Consider the following 17,278-nt stretch of genomic DNA (forward strand, 5'->3'; position numbering starts at 1 on the left):
TGGCCCAGCTGGCCAGTTCAATGTACAACGACGTTGTTGGATGCTCGTAAGTTTATGAAATTAATACTTGAGACACTGCCTAGCTAAACTAGACCCGCCAGGATAGCTGAGAGCGCTAACGCGCTGTGTCCTGGACTCGGGTAGACGCGCCGGCCCTGGATCGAATCCGCCCGGCGGATGAACGATTAAAGGCGCTGCAGTCGTGGACTGTGTGGCTGGTCCCGGGGGAGATTCGAGTCTAACCCTCGGGCATGGGTGTCTGTGTTTGTCCTTAGGATAATTTAGGTTAAGTAGTGTGTAAGCTTAGGGACTGATGACCTTAGCAGTTAAGTCCCATAAGATTTCACACACATCTGAACATTTTTGGATTAACGACGACGGCCGGTGTGCCGGCCAGCCTGGATGTGGTTTTTAGGCGGTTTTCCACATCCTCCTAGGTGAATACCGGACTGGTCCCCACGTCCCGCCTCAGTTACACGACTCGCAGACATTTGAAACACATTCACACTATGTCACGATTTACACCAGACGCAGACAGCTGGGGTGCACTACTTCCGTCCCGGGGCGTATGGGGTGGCGGCAGGAAGGGCATCCGGCCACTCCTTAAAATTAACCATGCCAAATCCGTACTTAACCCTGCCAACCCTGCGCACAATGCGGAGAAGGCGGTAGCGAAAGAAAGAAAGGAACACTACCTCTCTCCTGCATTAGTTTAGCATCTGGTCATTATATAGTTCCAAACTTTGCAAAATGACTAGCCACGAACAAAATGATACGAAGATTCTTTCATAGGGTAATTAGCCCTATTTGTTTTTCATACAACTTGAAGTTATGATTTCAAACAAAAAATTATCTGCTCACAGGAAATGACAGGCCTTTCTTTGTCTAATTAATATTTTCTAATGTGAAAGTATAGTCCATTTAAAATTTCCAGAAAACAACAGAAACTGTTATTGGCCAATGCCTATTGGAACTATCAAAAACTGAAACAATAACATTGTAGCACTCACACAAAAAAGACGTAATTCATATTAGCTTCCATCCAAACACTAAGTCTTTAATCACAACAAGGATTTCCGATGTTATGCTTCTGACGTATTGGAAATCATACAAAGTATCATGGAAGTCTTTGTCTAGATTCTCCAGCGTCATGAAATTCTGGGTATATCATATGTCTTAAGGTACTTGGCAAGGAGAACTTGGATGCAACAAGCTTTATTACACAATTAAATAAATAAATCAATGTACTCAAAACAGTTACAGAAAATACGTAAAAATATATACTGTAAGGCTTCGGCAACGGGCTTTCTGTTTATTTTGCGGCTATGGTCCGTATGAGTCGAGCATAGAAGCTATGCATAGAGTACACGTTTCAGATTGGTTCAGATGGCTCTCAGCACTATGGGACTTAACATCTGTGGTCGTCAGTCCCCTAGAACTTAGAACTACTTAAACCTAACTAACCTAAGGACATCACACACAATCATGCCCAAGGCAGGATTCGAACCTGCGACCGTAGCGGTCACGCGGTTACAGACTGAAGCGCCTAGAACCGCACGGCCACACATGCCGGCAGTACACGTTTCGTTACAAAATGAAACGGTCCATGTGTCTAATATGAACACATGTCTCTTATACCTTTCAAGTATTAAAGTTATTCAGTTTAAAAATGGAAAATGTCACTAGGAAATAATAACAGTATAAGTCGAACTACGTTGTTTCACAGTCCTTCTACCACGTAAAGCACTTCCCAAACAAAGCCTAAACTCATGCAGTCCGTAGCGTTAACAGTTTTGCTTGTTTCGCATACACACTAAAATAAGCATTGCCACGTTCCCACATTAATTAAACAGGTAATCACTGATCTCAGAAACGTTTTCAGTTACGTTTCACGATCAGTATGTTTCGTAAATTACTGACTCACAAAGACGACACTGTAGTAAATATAGCTGTAATCCTTACAGTACACCAATCTTCAATGTATTTTCGAGATATGTGCGTGCATATATACAGTGAGCACACAGGAGACACAATTTCGAAAAGAAATTCACTAACTATGTAGCTTACAAAAGCGTACACAAACTCTCTAGCTTTCAGAATAACTGTGTAATTATTATACAGAGAAGTCTTTCGCGACCGGGTATCAAGTTGCTGATGAGTCTTCCGCGCTGTATGGCCGTGGTCGAAGAAAACGTTTCAGTTTATAAAATGACTTTTATCTTAATAATACGAATATTTATATATGTGTTTGAAGAGAGAGAGAGAGAGAGAGAGAGATTGATTTTTGATTGAGAGTTTTACTTAAAGTCGCAACTGGTTCTTGAATTTTGGTTGCTGCCTCCTTGAATGATCAGCTTCTGCACCAATTGGTGACGTATTATAATTTGGAGGAAGTTATTGCTCTTTAAGGTTTAAAATGCGACTCTGTTAGTTACTCGGCCGTATTGCGGGTAGCTTTGAGCCCAAGTTTTCGTAGCTTTTCATACCTAAGGGCCACTGTTGTAAGTAAATAAGACCAAACAGCAATCTGCTTTTCGTGAGAAAAGGAGACTGCTTAGCACACAAACTACACGTCCTGCTGCATCAAAATTGGTCGGTGGAGTTCAGCACCATACTATTATACAAGAACATAATCCAATTACTACAGTTAATAAATTATCAGAGTTTGTTATGTATTGAATGAAAACTATAGAGAATGCATTTCCTTTCCTGTATTTTAGTGAACTTCGTACACTTACAGTTCTGTCGATTGATAGCCGGCGACGACAATGAAGTTCACCTCCTTTTCCAAAAAAACAAGATATTTCTATTCTTCACTTCCAGAAAATTTGTATACATAAATGTTTGGCAACTATTACACATACTTTACTCGGTTTTATCACTGAAACTGTAATTTTCATTAAATGTAACAATATGTTTTGAGGACGGCCTAGCAACACGTCCTATATCCACAAGATACAGATTAACAGTCCTCTTTTTTTAAATAATTGTCTTTTTTTTAGAGTCCATACTCAAAGATTCGCTACTACTATCGTTGCGGGGATTGCGCGCTAAAGAGTTTGTTGCTGTCCAGCTGCGCTTCACTTCACTTCAAGCACTTTTTGAATCAAATTTACATTTACGATATTTACATACATTATTGAGCTTCTCAGAATAAAATCAGGCACAAATTAGTTAAAAAAGGGATAGTGAGGCTCACATAACATTACAAGTTCCTGAAGTTTCGTCCAGAGCGTCCATCTTCGGAGGTGCTTCGCACGATGATGAGTCTTGCCGACTGACGTGCCAAACGTCGGAGAGCGCCACAAATGCTGTGTAAAATGGGCGTCGTCGAGTTTAGACGTGACCATGTTACTCTCTTGTCAGAGAGAAAAAGTTAACTATCGATTATCGCCTATCAGAGATAAAAACTTACCTGTCGATTCTACAGAGTCATTGTCTATAAATCATTGAGATCCATTGCTTCTTCTTTCCTGTTACGATCATCACTGTGCTTATATATTTCGATGGATTCTCTGTATAGTTGGATTCTCTGTATAGTCGTGGATAATAGTTTGACAGAGTAGATAAAATTTTGGTTTCGGACCCGCCAGGGTGGCCGAGAGCGCTAACGCACTGCTTCCTGGACTCGGGTAGGCGCGCCGGCCCCGGATCGAATCCGCCCAGCGGATTAACGACGAGGACCGGTGTGCCGGCCAGCCTGGATGTGGTTTTTAGGCGGTTTCCCACATCCCGCTAGGTGAATACCGGGTGGTCCCCACATCCCGCCTCAGTAACATGGCTCGCAGACATCTGAACACATTCTCACTATTCCATGGATTCTACTAGACACAGACAGTTGGGGTACACTAATTCCGTCCTGGGGGGTATGGGGTGGCGGCAGGAAGGGCATCCGGCCAACCCTAAACCTAACCGTGCCAAATCCGTTCTAACCACGCCAACCCAGCGATCGCTGGGGGACTGTGGCGTAAGCGAAAGAAAAGAAAGAAAGAAAGATAGATAAAATTTCGGTTTCGGAAAATTTCACTTCATAATTTCCTGACTGAAGAGCATGTTCTGCTATAGCAGATTGTTCTGTATACCCTCGTTGGCAAAGGTTTTTATGTTTTTTCAGTCCTGAATTCACGCTTCTCTTGATAGTTCCAATGTAGAGCTTTCCATAAGTACACGGAATCTTATCTACTCCATTTGCTACCAGAGTAGGGCTTTTTTGCTTTAAGATCGGAATGCTTCACACATTTTCTTAGTTGGTCTAAACCTGGTCTGATGTCATGTTTCTGCAAAATCTTGCCGAACTGATCAGTTACTTCTCTGATAAAGGTGAGAGAAAAAATGTTCTTCCATCGCTGTGTTTTATCACTGTCACAAGCTGCGACATTGTCTCGAATAAAACAGTGACCCATATATACAATAAGTTTCTTTAATTTACGTCTATGGTCCCAAATTTTCTTGTTCCTTCTCTGTTCATTTCATAGTCTGCATTAACTAGATAATGTGGGTCATGCACCGTTACGGAATTTTATCACTCTTTTCTCGCAACGGAGTGCTGCAGGGTACGAGGGGCCCTCTGGCGGTCACGTTCCTCCAACCACTTCCCGCCTATGCGGAATTCTGGCGTTGGCGATAACAGAGGGCGCTGATTATGTGCAGCACTATGTTTTCTTTCATTGTGGCTTCTTTAGCGATTTGTTTTTTGGTTTTTAATATTATCCTGTGCACTATCAAAGGCGTTTATTACTTATGTCATTATCTAGAATATTGGAACTAAAGCATACGTCAACTACTGTCTCTTAACTCGACCTCTTTTTGACAATCTTACTTTCGTCGTGTTCTATTTCATTGCTTTTTACTACTGTAATGGCTTTTATACGTTATAAGCTCATTACAAAATTCAATTGTTGTACCCCCCTTTATTTTCGCTGTTCAATTAATTATTGAAAACTAGTGTATGCATACATTAGCGACATCTGGTGAACTTACAACACAAACATCTTGTGGCCACTGTACGGCAGCTTGTTTTGAACAATAATGCTACTGACAACATGACTCGTACATATGATGTTATTTATATATATTTGACGATGCTGATGATGATGCTTCATTTAACATTTGACGATGCCAATACGGCTGCAGTACATTAGGACTTTGTTTTTATAAAACAGGTATGCCTCTTCATACTTACAGCGCACAAATGCAGTAGTTCAGATGGTTCAAATGGCTCTGAGCGCTATGGGACTTAACTTCTGAGGTCATCAGTCCCCTATAACTTAGAACTACTTAAACCTAACTAACCTAAGGACAGCACACACATCCATGCCCGAGGCAGGATTCGAACCTGCGACCGTAGCGGAAATGTCAGTAGTGCTTTTCGTTATGGTCTATTTATTGTTTTTAATCTGTAGACAATCTGCGAGTGTATTTATGTTTTTTCCCATTTTTTGCTGCAGATCTGATGATGGTCATTATAGACCGAAACCGGTAATATGTTAACAAAAAATTTGTGGCCATAGACGTAAATTGAAGAAACTTATTTTATCGCTGTAGTTTTCCTAATGTTATTTGCTCACAAACCCCTATTTACGCCTTTGCTTGAATAGTCATTCTTCTCGAAAGGCTGATTCAGATGTTTTAATTCGTCGTTCAGGCGTTCCGGAGTGCAAATTCTTTTGGCTGTTTCTTGGATCGTGGCCATACAGCTCGGAAGACTTGTCAGCAACTGGATACTGACCACATAAAACATGGCGGATAGTACAGTAGAGCGTCAATTATCCGAACGTCGGTCAACCGAACGCCCGCTTAACCGAACTGTGTACTCACTCGCACCTGTTACTCTCATACCCTACCGTCCATTATCCCCCTCACTCCCAAACCAAGTTTCCCACAGTAGTCGCCGCACTGGGCCACCGCTGGCGGAACATTGCTTCTAATGGGGCCTTCACAAGGCGCTGCTGACCGGCCAAGCAGCCAGTCGCTGTGTTTCAACAATCAGAACACTTCTGTCGGCTTGGCACTGGCAGTAGAAGTAGCGGCAGTATCAAAGCTGTTCACAGCAACAGCTGCGCCAGCTTAGAGTTGAGGCGTGCCGCTCCGCGCAGTTTGAAGGATTGCGCGCCCCCAAGAAGAGCTTCTCACGGTGCAAACAGTCACCTTCTGTTCTCTGTTACGACCACTTGTGTGCTTCTGCGTGAAGAAGTGAACTTGACGATACAAAATGCTTAAACGTAAACGTGTTGTCCTTTCTATGAGGGACAAGTACGAGATTATTAAAAGGTTAGAAGAAGGTGAATCTACAACCACTTTATATAATGAGTACAAGGTGGGGAAGACGACAATTACGGATATAAAAAACCAAAAGACGAGCATAGCAAATTTTATAGCTATGCTTGATTCTACTGATGGATCAACAAGCCGTAAAACTATGAAGCTCGCCACTAACACAGATCTAGATGATGCTGTTTACAAGTGGTTTACACAAAAGAGATCGGAAGGAGAACCTATCTCAGGTCCCATTCTGTGTGAGAAAGCAATGCAGTTCAACGAAAAACTTGGAGGGCCTTCGAACTTTAATGCGAGCACGGGCTGGCTAAAACGCTTCAAGTCAAGACACGGGATTCGTGAGCTTACATGATTGAAAATGACGAACAGAATGATATGTCCGAAATTCTCGGCATGCTAAAAGAAATAGACTGCCACGAATGTGATGAAGAAGACGTTCATGAATGGATGAATATCGATGATGAAGATCCAGGACACCAAATGATGCAGGACAGCGAGATTGTAAACGTTGTCACTGATAAAGATGACGCCGCGAGCATCTCATCACTCAGTGCTCAAGAAAGTGAAGATGAAAGTATACCAACAGCTTCTGAGGCATTCACTCATTTAGATACTGCCTTGCGATGGTTTGAAGCCCAAGATGAAAGTGACCAGTTTCAGATATCTGTAATGAAAAAAGTACGTGACTTAGCTGCTCGTAAGCGTGTAGCATAGACAGACCAAAATAAAGGATTTTTTTTAAACGTTAATTTTGTATACTGTGTGTATTTTTCATGCAAAATGCGTATGTAATATGTATATATTTTTGTTTAATAAACTGTGCCACATACTATACAGGGTGTTACAAAAAGGTACGGCCAAACTATCAGGAAACATTCCTCACACACAAATAACGACAAGATGTTATGTGGACATGTGTCCGCAAACGCTTAATTTCCATGTTAGAGCTCATTTTAGTTTCGTCAGTATGTACTGTACTTCCTCGATACACCGCCATTTGGCCCAATTGAAGGAAGGTAATGTTGACTTCGGTGCTTGTGTTGACATGCGACTCATTGCTCTACAGTACTAGCATCAAGCACATCAGTACGTAGCATCAACAGGTTAGTGTTCATCACGAACGTGGTTTTACAGTCAGAGCAATGTTTACAAATGCGGAGTTGGCAGATGCCCATTTGATGTATGGATTAGCACGGGGCAACAGCCGTGGCGCGGTACGTTTGTATCGAGACAGATTTCCAGAACGAAGGTGTCCCGACAGGAAGACGTTCGAAGCAATTTATGGGCGTCTTAGGAAGCACGGAACATTCCGGCCTATGACTCGCGACTAGAGAAGACCTAGAACGACGAGGACACCTGCAATGGACGAGGCAATTCTTCGTGCAGTTGACGATAACCCTAATGTCAGCATCAGAGAAGTTGCTGCTGTACAAGGTAACGTTGACCACGTCACTGTATGGAGAGTCCTACGGGAGAACCAGTTGTTTCCGTACCATGTACAGCGTGTGCAGGCACTATCAGCAGCTGATTGGCCTTCACGGGTACACTTCTGCGGATGGTTCATCCAACAATGTGTCAATCCTCATTTCAGTGCAAATGTTCTCTTTACGGATGAGGCTTCATTCCAACGTGATCAAACTGTAAATTTTCACAATCAACATGTGTGGGCTGACGAGAATCCGCACGCAACTGTGCAATCACGTCATCAGCACAGGTTTTTTGTGAACGTTTGGGCAGGCATTGTTGGTGATGTATCGATTGGGCCCCATGTTCTCCCACCTACGCTCAATGGAGCACGTTATCATGATTTCATACGGGATACTCTACCTGTGCTGCTAGAACATGTGCCTTTACAAGTACGACACAACATGTGGTTCATGCACGATGGAGCTCCTGCACATTTCAGTCGAAGTGTTCGTACGCTTCTCAACAACAGATTCGGTGACCGATGGATTGGTAGAGGCGGACCAACTCCATGGCTCCACGCTCTCCTGACCTCAACCCTCTTGACTTTCATTTATGGAGCATTTGAAAGCTCTTGTCTACGCAACCCCGGTACCAAATGTAGAGACTCTTCGTGCTCGTATTGTGGATGGCTGTGATACAATACGCTATTCTCCAGGGCTGCATCAGCGCATCAGGGATTCCATGCGACGGAGGGTGGATGCATGTATACTCGCTAACAGAGGACATTTTGAACATTTCCTGTAACAAAGTGTTTGAAGTCACGCTGGTACGTTCTGTTGCTGTGTGTTTCCATTCCATGATTAATGTGATTTGAAGAGAAGTAATAAAAAGAGCTCTAACATGGAAAGTAAGCGTTTCCGGACACATGTCCACATAACATATTTTCTTTCTTTGTGTGTGAGGAATGTTTCCTGAAAGTTTGGCCGTACCTTTTTGTAACACCCTGTATATTCCTACTGAAGTTGCCTTTGTATGTTACTTTGTAATACTAAAAGAGATGCCTGTTTTTATGAATAAATTTACTGTACAGTGCTTCTTTTTGGCAAATACACATGTACAGTTCGATTATCCGAACAAACCAGTTTTCCGTCCCCATGTCCCCCAATTAAAATGGTTCAAATGGCTCTGAGCACTATGGGACTCAACTGCTGTGGTCATAAGTCCCCTAGAACTTAGAACTACTTAAACCTAACTAACCTAAGGACAGCACACAACACCCAGCCATCACGAGGCAGAGAAAATCCCTGACCCCGCCGGGAATCGAACCCGGGAACCCGGGCGTGGGAAGCGAGAACGCTACCACACGACCACGAGATGCGGGCTGTCCCCCAATTACTTCGGATAATCGACGCTCTACTGTAGTTGCACAGGGAGCGCTGAACAGCGTGCCACAGCCTGTCCACGTGTTGTGTTATCTCTCTGGTGTGCAGACAACGTGCTGATCGACTTCGGGCGTTCCCCGCGCTGGAACTGCCCTCTGCCGGACACGGACGCCCCCCGCGTCACGACGCCTGCCGCGACCAGCATCACCACGGGCGCTCCCTCCCGCCGCCGCGGGCCCTCCAGAGCCACCACCACCACCACCGAGGAGCCACCCGCCACCCAGGTGAGTGCCTCACAGCAGGCGACACTCGTGCTGGCGCACTTAGTTTCGATCTGCAGAACCCTGTGGGTTTACTCGAACGCGTTTCGTTGTCTGGCCACTTGTGGCGCTAGTTGATACCTCTACTCTCTTCGCGTTGCCATAGCCTGATAAAATGCGAGTGTCACTCCAAAAGTAACGCACACAATTTTTTTTTAAATCCATCTTTTTTCTACATGTTTGAAAGTTTTACACTGCGCAGATACATCCTTTAGGAACAATATTTTCATTTCTCCATACAATTTCCATCCCTCTCAACTGCCTTACGCCATCTTGGAACCAGCGCCTGTATACCCGCCACTGTTGGAGCCACTGTTTGGCAGCGTGCACAAGGGAGTCATCATCTTCAAACCTTGTTCCACGAAGAGAGTCTTTCAGTTTCCCAAAGAGACGATAGTCACATGGAGCCAGGTCAGGACTGTAAGGCGGGTGTTTCAGTGTTGTTCATCCGAGATTTGTGATCGCTTCTACATCTACATCCATACTCCGCAAGCCACCTGACGGTGTGTGGCGGAGGGTACCTTGAGTACCTCTATCGGTTCTCCCTTCTATTCCAATCTCGTATTGTTCGTGGAAAGAAGGATTGTCGGTATGCCTCTGTGTGGGCTCTAATCTCTCTGATTTTATCCTCATGGTCTCTTCGCGAGATATACGTAGGAGGGCGCAATCTACTGTTTGACTCCTCGGTGAAGATATGTTCGCGAAACTTCAACAAAAGCCCGTACCGAGCTACTGAGCGTCTCTCCTCCAGAGTCTTCCACTGGAGTTTATCTGTCATCTCCGTAACGCTTTCGCGATTACTAAATGATCTTGCAACGAAGCGCGCTGCTCTCCGTTGGATCTTCTATATCTCTTCTATCAACTCTATCTGGTACGGATCCCACACTGCTGAGCAGTATTCAAGCAGTGGGCGAACAAGCGTACTGTAACCTACTTCCTTTGTTTTCGGATTGCATTTCCTTAGGATTCTTCCATTGAATCTCAGTCTGGCATCTGCTTTACCGACGATCAACTTTATATGATCATTCCATTTTAAATCACTCATAATGCGTACTCCCACATAATTTATGGAATTAACTGCTTCCAGTTACTGAATGCTACAGTGTAGCTAAATGATAAGGGATCTTTCTTTCTATGTATTCGCAGCACATTACACCTGTCTACATTGAGATTCAATTTCCATTCCCTGCACCATGCGTCAATTCGCTGCAGATCCTCCTGCATTTCAGTACAATTTTCCATTGTTACAATCTCTCGAAATACTACAGCATCATCCGCAAAAAGCCTCAGTGAACTTCCGATGTCATCCACAAGGTCATTTATGCATATTTAGCAACGGTCCTACGACACTCCCCTGCGGCACACCTGATATCACTCTTACTTCGGAAGACTTCTCTCCATTGAGAATGACATGCTGCTCTTCAATCCAATCACACAATTGGTCTGATAGTCCATATGCTCTTATTTTGTTCATTAAACGACTGTGGGGAACTGTATCGAACGCCTTGCGGAAGTCAAGAAACACGGTATCTACCTGGGAACCCGTGTCTATGGCCCTCTGAGTCTCGTGGAACAATAGCACGAGCTGGGTTTCACACGATCGTCTTTTTCGAAACCCATGCTGATTCCTACAGAATAGATTTCTAGTCTCCAGAAAAGTCATTACACTAGAACATAATACGTGTTCCATGGTTTTTTGACTGACATGTGGCCGTGCATTGTCGTGCAACAGCAAAACATCCTGCTTTTGCCGATGTGATCGAACACGACTCAGTCGAGCTTCAAGTTTCTTCAGTGTCGTCACATATGCATCAGAATTTAGGGTGGTTCCACTTGGCATCATGTCCACAAGCAAAAGTCCTTCTGAATCAAAAAACACTCTAGCCATAACTTCTGCAGCAGGTGTGGTTTTAAATTTTTTTTTCTTGGGTGAATTTGCATGATGCCTCTCCATTGATTGCCTCTTCGTTTCTGGTGAAAAATAATGGAGCCATGTTTCATCACCTGTCACAATTCTTACAAGAAATTCATATCCACCATTCTCGTACAGCTCTAAAAGTTCGCTGCATACCGTTTTTCTTGTTTCTTTGTGAGCCACTGTCAACATCCTGGGAACCGACCTGGCACAAACCTTTTTTAACGCCAACACTTCCAGTATTCTGCAAACACTTCCTTCCCCCATCCCAACGTAGCGTGACAATTCGTTCACTGTGATGCATCTGTCAGCAGTCACCAATTCGTTAACTCTCTGCACATTGTCTGGAGTGTGTGCAGTACGAGGCCTGCCGCTGCGAGGACAATCCTCAATATTGCCGTGCCCGCTTTCATCACGTAACCTGCTTGCCCACCGACTAACTGTACTGCGACCGACAGCAGCATCTCCATACACCTTTTTCAACCTATTGAGGATGTTTCCCACTGTTTCGTTTTCACAGCACAGGAATTCTATGACAGCACGTTGCTTCTGACGAACGTCAAGTATAGCATCCATCTAGAAGACATGCTGTGACGGCGCCACTCACGGGAACGGGTTGAACTAAGTTTGAAAACAAGCGGGAAGGATGTATCTACACACTGTAAAACTTTTACACATGCAGAATGAAAACTGTATTTTTACAAAAATAGTGTGCATTTCTTTTGGAGTGACCCTCGTACTATCATATTTGTTTAACAAAGAAATATGATCAAATATTCGTCAAATTTCTTTGAGAAAGATCTTTTACGTGGAGGTCGATGGCTGTAGCTGTGATTGTGGACATGAAGTCCCCTGCAGCATATTCCACCTGCCCATCAACACACAATTAAGAGCATGCACTGAACCGTTTGCTCACCATCCACCCCGTCAAGCTCATGCTCTTCGCCACTGGCTTCCTGACACTTGCAATGACACTACGTCTACGTCTTTACTCCACAAGCCACTGTTCGGGTTGTAGAGAAAGTGCATGATGTACCAGCATCACTGTGCCTCCTTCCTGTGCTATTTGCAGGTGGTACGGGGCAAAATCTGTACCACGGTGAATGTATGTTGTAGGGAATTACCTTCCGGTCATTACAATTGCAACAATAGGATAAATAAAAAATAACAGGCAACAAATTTTGCTTCTTGTGCCTGTCCAGCACTGGAAGAGGAACAAATGAATGACCGGCAGTATAGTAAATTTCATCACTCATCTTGGAAAGTGACAATCGGAATTTTTTGAGGATAACTCTTCGTGCTGCGCAACGGATTTCATGTAAGGACTGCCACTGAAATTTGTTTGTCATCCCTGAGACAGCTTCACGCTTTTATGTATGTTAACCGGGGGCCTAGAAACGACGGAGAGACTCCGTCCCCGCCGCAGCCGCAACAGTCCACAACCCCACGACGACTACCGCAGTCCACTTCATCCCTCCGCGCCGCCCGACACCGAATCACTCGTTCAAGGTTATTGTGCGGTTCGGTCCCCGGTGGATTCCCCCCCCCCCCCCCCCCCCGGAACGTCTCACACCAGACGAGTGTAACCTCTGTGTTTGAGTGGTAGAGTAATGGTGGTGTACGCGTACGTGGAGAACTTGTTTGCGCAGCAATCGCCGACATAGTGTAGCTGAGGCGGAATAAGGGGAACCAGCCAGCATTCACCGAGGCAGATGGAAAACCGACTAAAAACCATCCACAGACTGGCCGGCTCACCGGACCTCGACACAAGCCCGCCGGGTGGATTCGTGCCGGGAACCAGGCGCTCCTTCCCAATCCGGAAAACCGTGCGTTAGATGTCACGGCTAACCGGGCGGGCTAGCTTCACGCTTACTAAACAAAGCCGTGACGAGTCATGCAGCTGTTTATTGTATATTTTCCATTTCTTCCCTACCATGAAGCGGTAATGTAGCAAGTAGAGAAGAAACAAAGGAGAGCAGCTCATTTCGTCACGGGTTCGTTTATTAAAATCGGGAGCACCACAATGATGCTCGTCATACTCCAGCGGCAGTCACTACAGGGATGGTTCTTATTAACACTTGAAAACCCCTGAAGCGCCGTGGATGACACTGAGAAAAGTAAGTCAGTATGGGACACAGAGGGGAGGGGGGGGGCAATTTTCGGGGAATACCCCAAAAGTGGATGACAAATGTTGAACATGTGATCTCATCAGATGACGTACCTCGCCACACGTGCAGCGATTAGGCTTGCCGCTCCTACCCTCGTTGGTAGGGGGCTTCGCTAGACTACTCTGTTTTCGAACACCTTTTGTAAATGTGATCTGTTGTACACGTAGAAGTTACAAAATTATTGTCCTCAGTGTAACCGAGCAAAAGCTGTACTAAATTTGTGTGTCTTTCCCTTCGTCCCTTGGTTTTTTTATTTGTTTAGAGACACTATTTTGTAGAGAACACGTACGTCATTTACTGGTAGCGATGCAGTTCGGAAGCTTATACTTATTTACTTGTGACGCAATACAATCGGTTTCTGTAGTTCTGTGCTTTTCAGCTAAATAAACAAATGTCGTGTGACGGGGGCCTCCCGTCGGGTAGACCGTTCTCCGGGTGCAAGTCTTTCGATTTGACGCCACTTCGGCGAATTACGCGTCGGTAAAATGATGATAATTAGGACAATACAACAACCAGTACCTAAGCGGAGAAAATCTCCGACCCAGCCGGGAATCGAACCCAGTCCCTTTTTTTTTCATTTTGTTCGTTGTGTTTGGTAGTTGCAGACGCCACATGATCCGTTCAAGTTCGTTTGTTGATCTTTCCGCTCAGTTTTTTCTATTACAGAGGTCAACCGGCTGCCTGACGGAACACGCCGAGCTACCGTGCCGGCGACCACTCAGTTACCGGGGGTGGACTGCTTTTCAGTTAACCAGTGGAGAATGCGGGATCGGTGAATAAAGTAATAAATCTTACCTCAATGTAGACACGCTGCAACACAGTGCAAGAAAATAATGCCTTCTGGACGCAAGACTCAAACTCCTGAGCCACACGTGCTATAGTGGCGCATGTAGGCCCCGGGCCACACCTACCTGAAAACTTGTCTTTGATTGGGATGATAGGTGCGACAGACCGACAGACTCTAATGCTGCATGTGCGCTGAGGCACGCCATCTGATGACGTCACATAGTCAATATTTCTGATACAGTTTTGTGGTACGAGGGTAATCCCAAAAGTAAGGTTGGTTGGTTGGTTTGGGTCATCGGTCTCATCGGGTTAGGGAAGGACGGAGAAGGAAGTCGGCCGTGCCCTTTCAAAGGAACCATCTCCAAAAGTAAGGTCTCCTATTTTTTTTATAAGTACGTAGACCTGTTTATTTCTACAATGGTTTACATCAGTTTACAGCTTGAACATTTAGCTATTTTTCGACATACTCACCATTTCTGTCGATGCACTTCTGTAGACGCTGTGGCAGTTTTTGTATGCCCATGTCATACCAGCTCGCCGCCATGCTGTTCAGAAAGTCATGAACCTCTTCTTTCACCTCGTCGTCGGAGCTGAATCGCTGGGACCACAATTAACGCTGACAGGTACTGAGAGATCTGAAAAAACTCGCTGGCCATGGTGGCCGTGCGGTTCTAGGCGCTGCAATCCGGAACCGCGGGACTGCTACGGTCGCAAGTTCGAATCCTGCTTCGGGCATGCATGTGTGCGATGTCCTTAGGTTAGTTAGGTTTAAGTAGTTCTAAGTTCTAGGGGACTGATGACCTAAGATGTTAAGTCCCATAGTGTTCAGAGCCATTTGAACCATTTTGAAAAAACTCAAACGGGCAAATTCAGAACCGGAAGAGAGGAATGATGAGCAAGGGCGTACCATTCTCCATGACAACACTTCCCCACACATCACTCTGATAACCGTTGCTCTCCTGCAACAGTTTCTGTGGAACATAATCACCCACCCACCCTATAGTGCTGACTTGGCGCCCAGTGACTATCACCTGTTCCCTAGGTTAAAAGAACATTTGGCCGGAAAGCGATATAGCTCCGACGACGAGGTGAAAGAAGAGCTTCATAACTTTCTGAACAGCATGGCTGCGAGCTGGTACGACATGGGCATACAAAAACTACCACAACGTCGACAAAAAATGGATCGACAGAAATGGTGATTATGTCGAAAAATAGCTAAATGTTCAAGCTGTAAACTGATGTAAACCATTATAGAAATAAACAGGTCTATGCACTCAAAAAATAGGAGACCTTACTTTTGGGATTACCCTCGTACTTCCCGACGTTTGCGACCCCATGTGTCTTATATCAAATTAAATACGTCCCTTCAGGAGTTTTTAAACGTTAATCGGAATCATCATTGTATAAGGGAGGCTTTGTGCATGACGGATATGTTTACTGTTGATGTTTCGACATCGCGTGTTCCAAGGAGTGAGACAGAATATTACTCCCTCCCACATACACCTCGCGAAATGACCGCTGCGTAAAGAGCAGAGAAATGAGAGCTAACACAGAAGTTCATCGACAGTCTCGAACGGAACAGAGAAACGGGTAAAATTACAGAGGTTCCAGAGTTTCCCTGAGACACATTTCGTAAGCTGGCGTGCGGAATGTATATGTAGATGTAGGTGGCAATGGGCCATCAAAAGCTGGTATTCGGACACCAAATTACCGCAGCTCAGCAACCGAGAGATTTGTTTACCCAAGAAGTCGGTCGCGCAGAGTGCGATAAGACCAAATTATGAGCAGGAAAGAAGGAAAGATTCTCACTGTCGTCTAGACATCCTGATACAGATCGCGATACAATAGTGAATGTCGGTACGTTACTTCGGTAGCTAGTGAGCTAGTGCTGCCTCCTGCGACGTGGCTGTTGGAGGGAGGCGCAACTAGTCGCTTCCTTTCAGCTCCAGCGAGTGTGCTCAGACAGCTGGTCTGCGCCTCCGTGTTGCAGCCTCCCCGGAGGCCGACCCGCCCGCGAGCTACGCCGGCGCCCGTGGCGCGAGTGGCCGACGCCTGGCACATCCCGGCCATCCAGTGCTACGAGCCGGAGGACGGCGTCTTCTACGCGCAGATGGGACCCACCGGCGGCAAGCGAGGCTACTCCGCTATCACCGGTAAGACGCAACACCCGCACAGCTTCCAACAACCTCGGTATCTATTTGATAGTAATCAACCACACCGAAACTGATCCACTTCCATATGCTCCAAAATGACCGTGGCGTCTACCAGACAGACGACCGAGGTGATCCAGCGTTTCTGGTAGAACAGTGAAAACTGCGTCCCCCCCCCCCTTCCCGTCCCGGGATATGGGAGACTTAATTACAAAAATATATATGGCTTAAATGTTTAGCACAGTGATCAGCAAAGAAACTTCAAAGTCGGTAAAAACGGAAACCTTATAGCAAGCATTTTAGCTCAAGAGCCAAGGCTGACCTTGTGGAGCCCTATCTCGGGTCGCTTATTTGTTTTTCTTCGTTTTTTTCCCTTTATTGAATTTCGATGCCCCCCCCCAAGGGGGGCGGGCTGGCAGCAACTTAGTACACCGCTCTTCAGCCAACAGAATTTTTAAAACACAAGAACAAGACAACAAACAATAAAAGATGGCGAGAAAACGGTGACTAAAATTGTAAAACGGCGGAAAATTGCGGAAAGTTAAAACATAAAACAAAGGGTTGGCGATGCTAAGAAAACACACAGGAAACAGACAGGTAAAATAGTACACAGGCAATTAAAAAAACAAGGCGACAGTTTGGTTTCTGTTCCCAAGAGATATAAAAATCAGACCCAGCGACAATATGATTTCCGTTCGCAACACTTCGGAAAAGACGCACAACACTTAACACTCACTGGAAACACTGCACTAAGAAGTCAGCACGAAGATGACACACCACAGCTATGGGCAGATGGGGGTGGGAGGGCGGGACCTGGACAGATGAGGGGAAAGAAAAAGGGGTGAGGAGAGGAAAAACGAAGAGGGGGGGGCGA

General features: G+C 45.2%; 1 protein-coding gene across 1 annotated transcript in view; it reads left to right on the forward strand.

Annotated features, from left to right (window-relative positions):
- The window catches only part of LOC126175809 (protein Skeletor, isoforms D/E-like), a 346,786-nt gene that overhangs the window by 273,333 nt on the left and 56,175 nt on the right, over window positions 1-17,278 (forward strand). Inside the window, exons 10-12 of the mRNA XM_049922798.1 lie at window positions 9,174-9,349; window positions 13,747-13,757; window positions 16,256-16,407. Of these exons, the coding sequence (XP_049778755.1) occupies window positions 9,174-9,349; window positions 13,747-13,757; window positions 16,256-16,407 (339 nt within the window). The remainder of the gene's footprint in view (window positions 1-9,173; window positions 9,350-13,746; window positions 13,758-16,255; window positions 16,408-17,278) is intronic.

The sequence above is a fragment of the Schistocerca cancellata genome, chromosome 3 (genome assembly GCF_023864275.1).
Source record: "Schistocerca cancellata isolate TAMUIC-IGC-003103 chromosome 3, iqSchCanc2.1, whole genome shotgun sequence".
NCBI classification, from domain to species: Eukaryota; Metazoa; Arthropoda; class Insecta; order Orthoptera; family Acrididae; genus Schistocerca; species Schistocerca cancellata.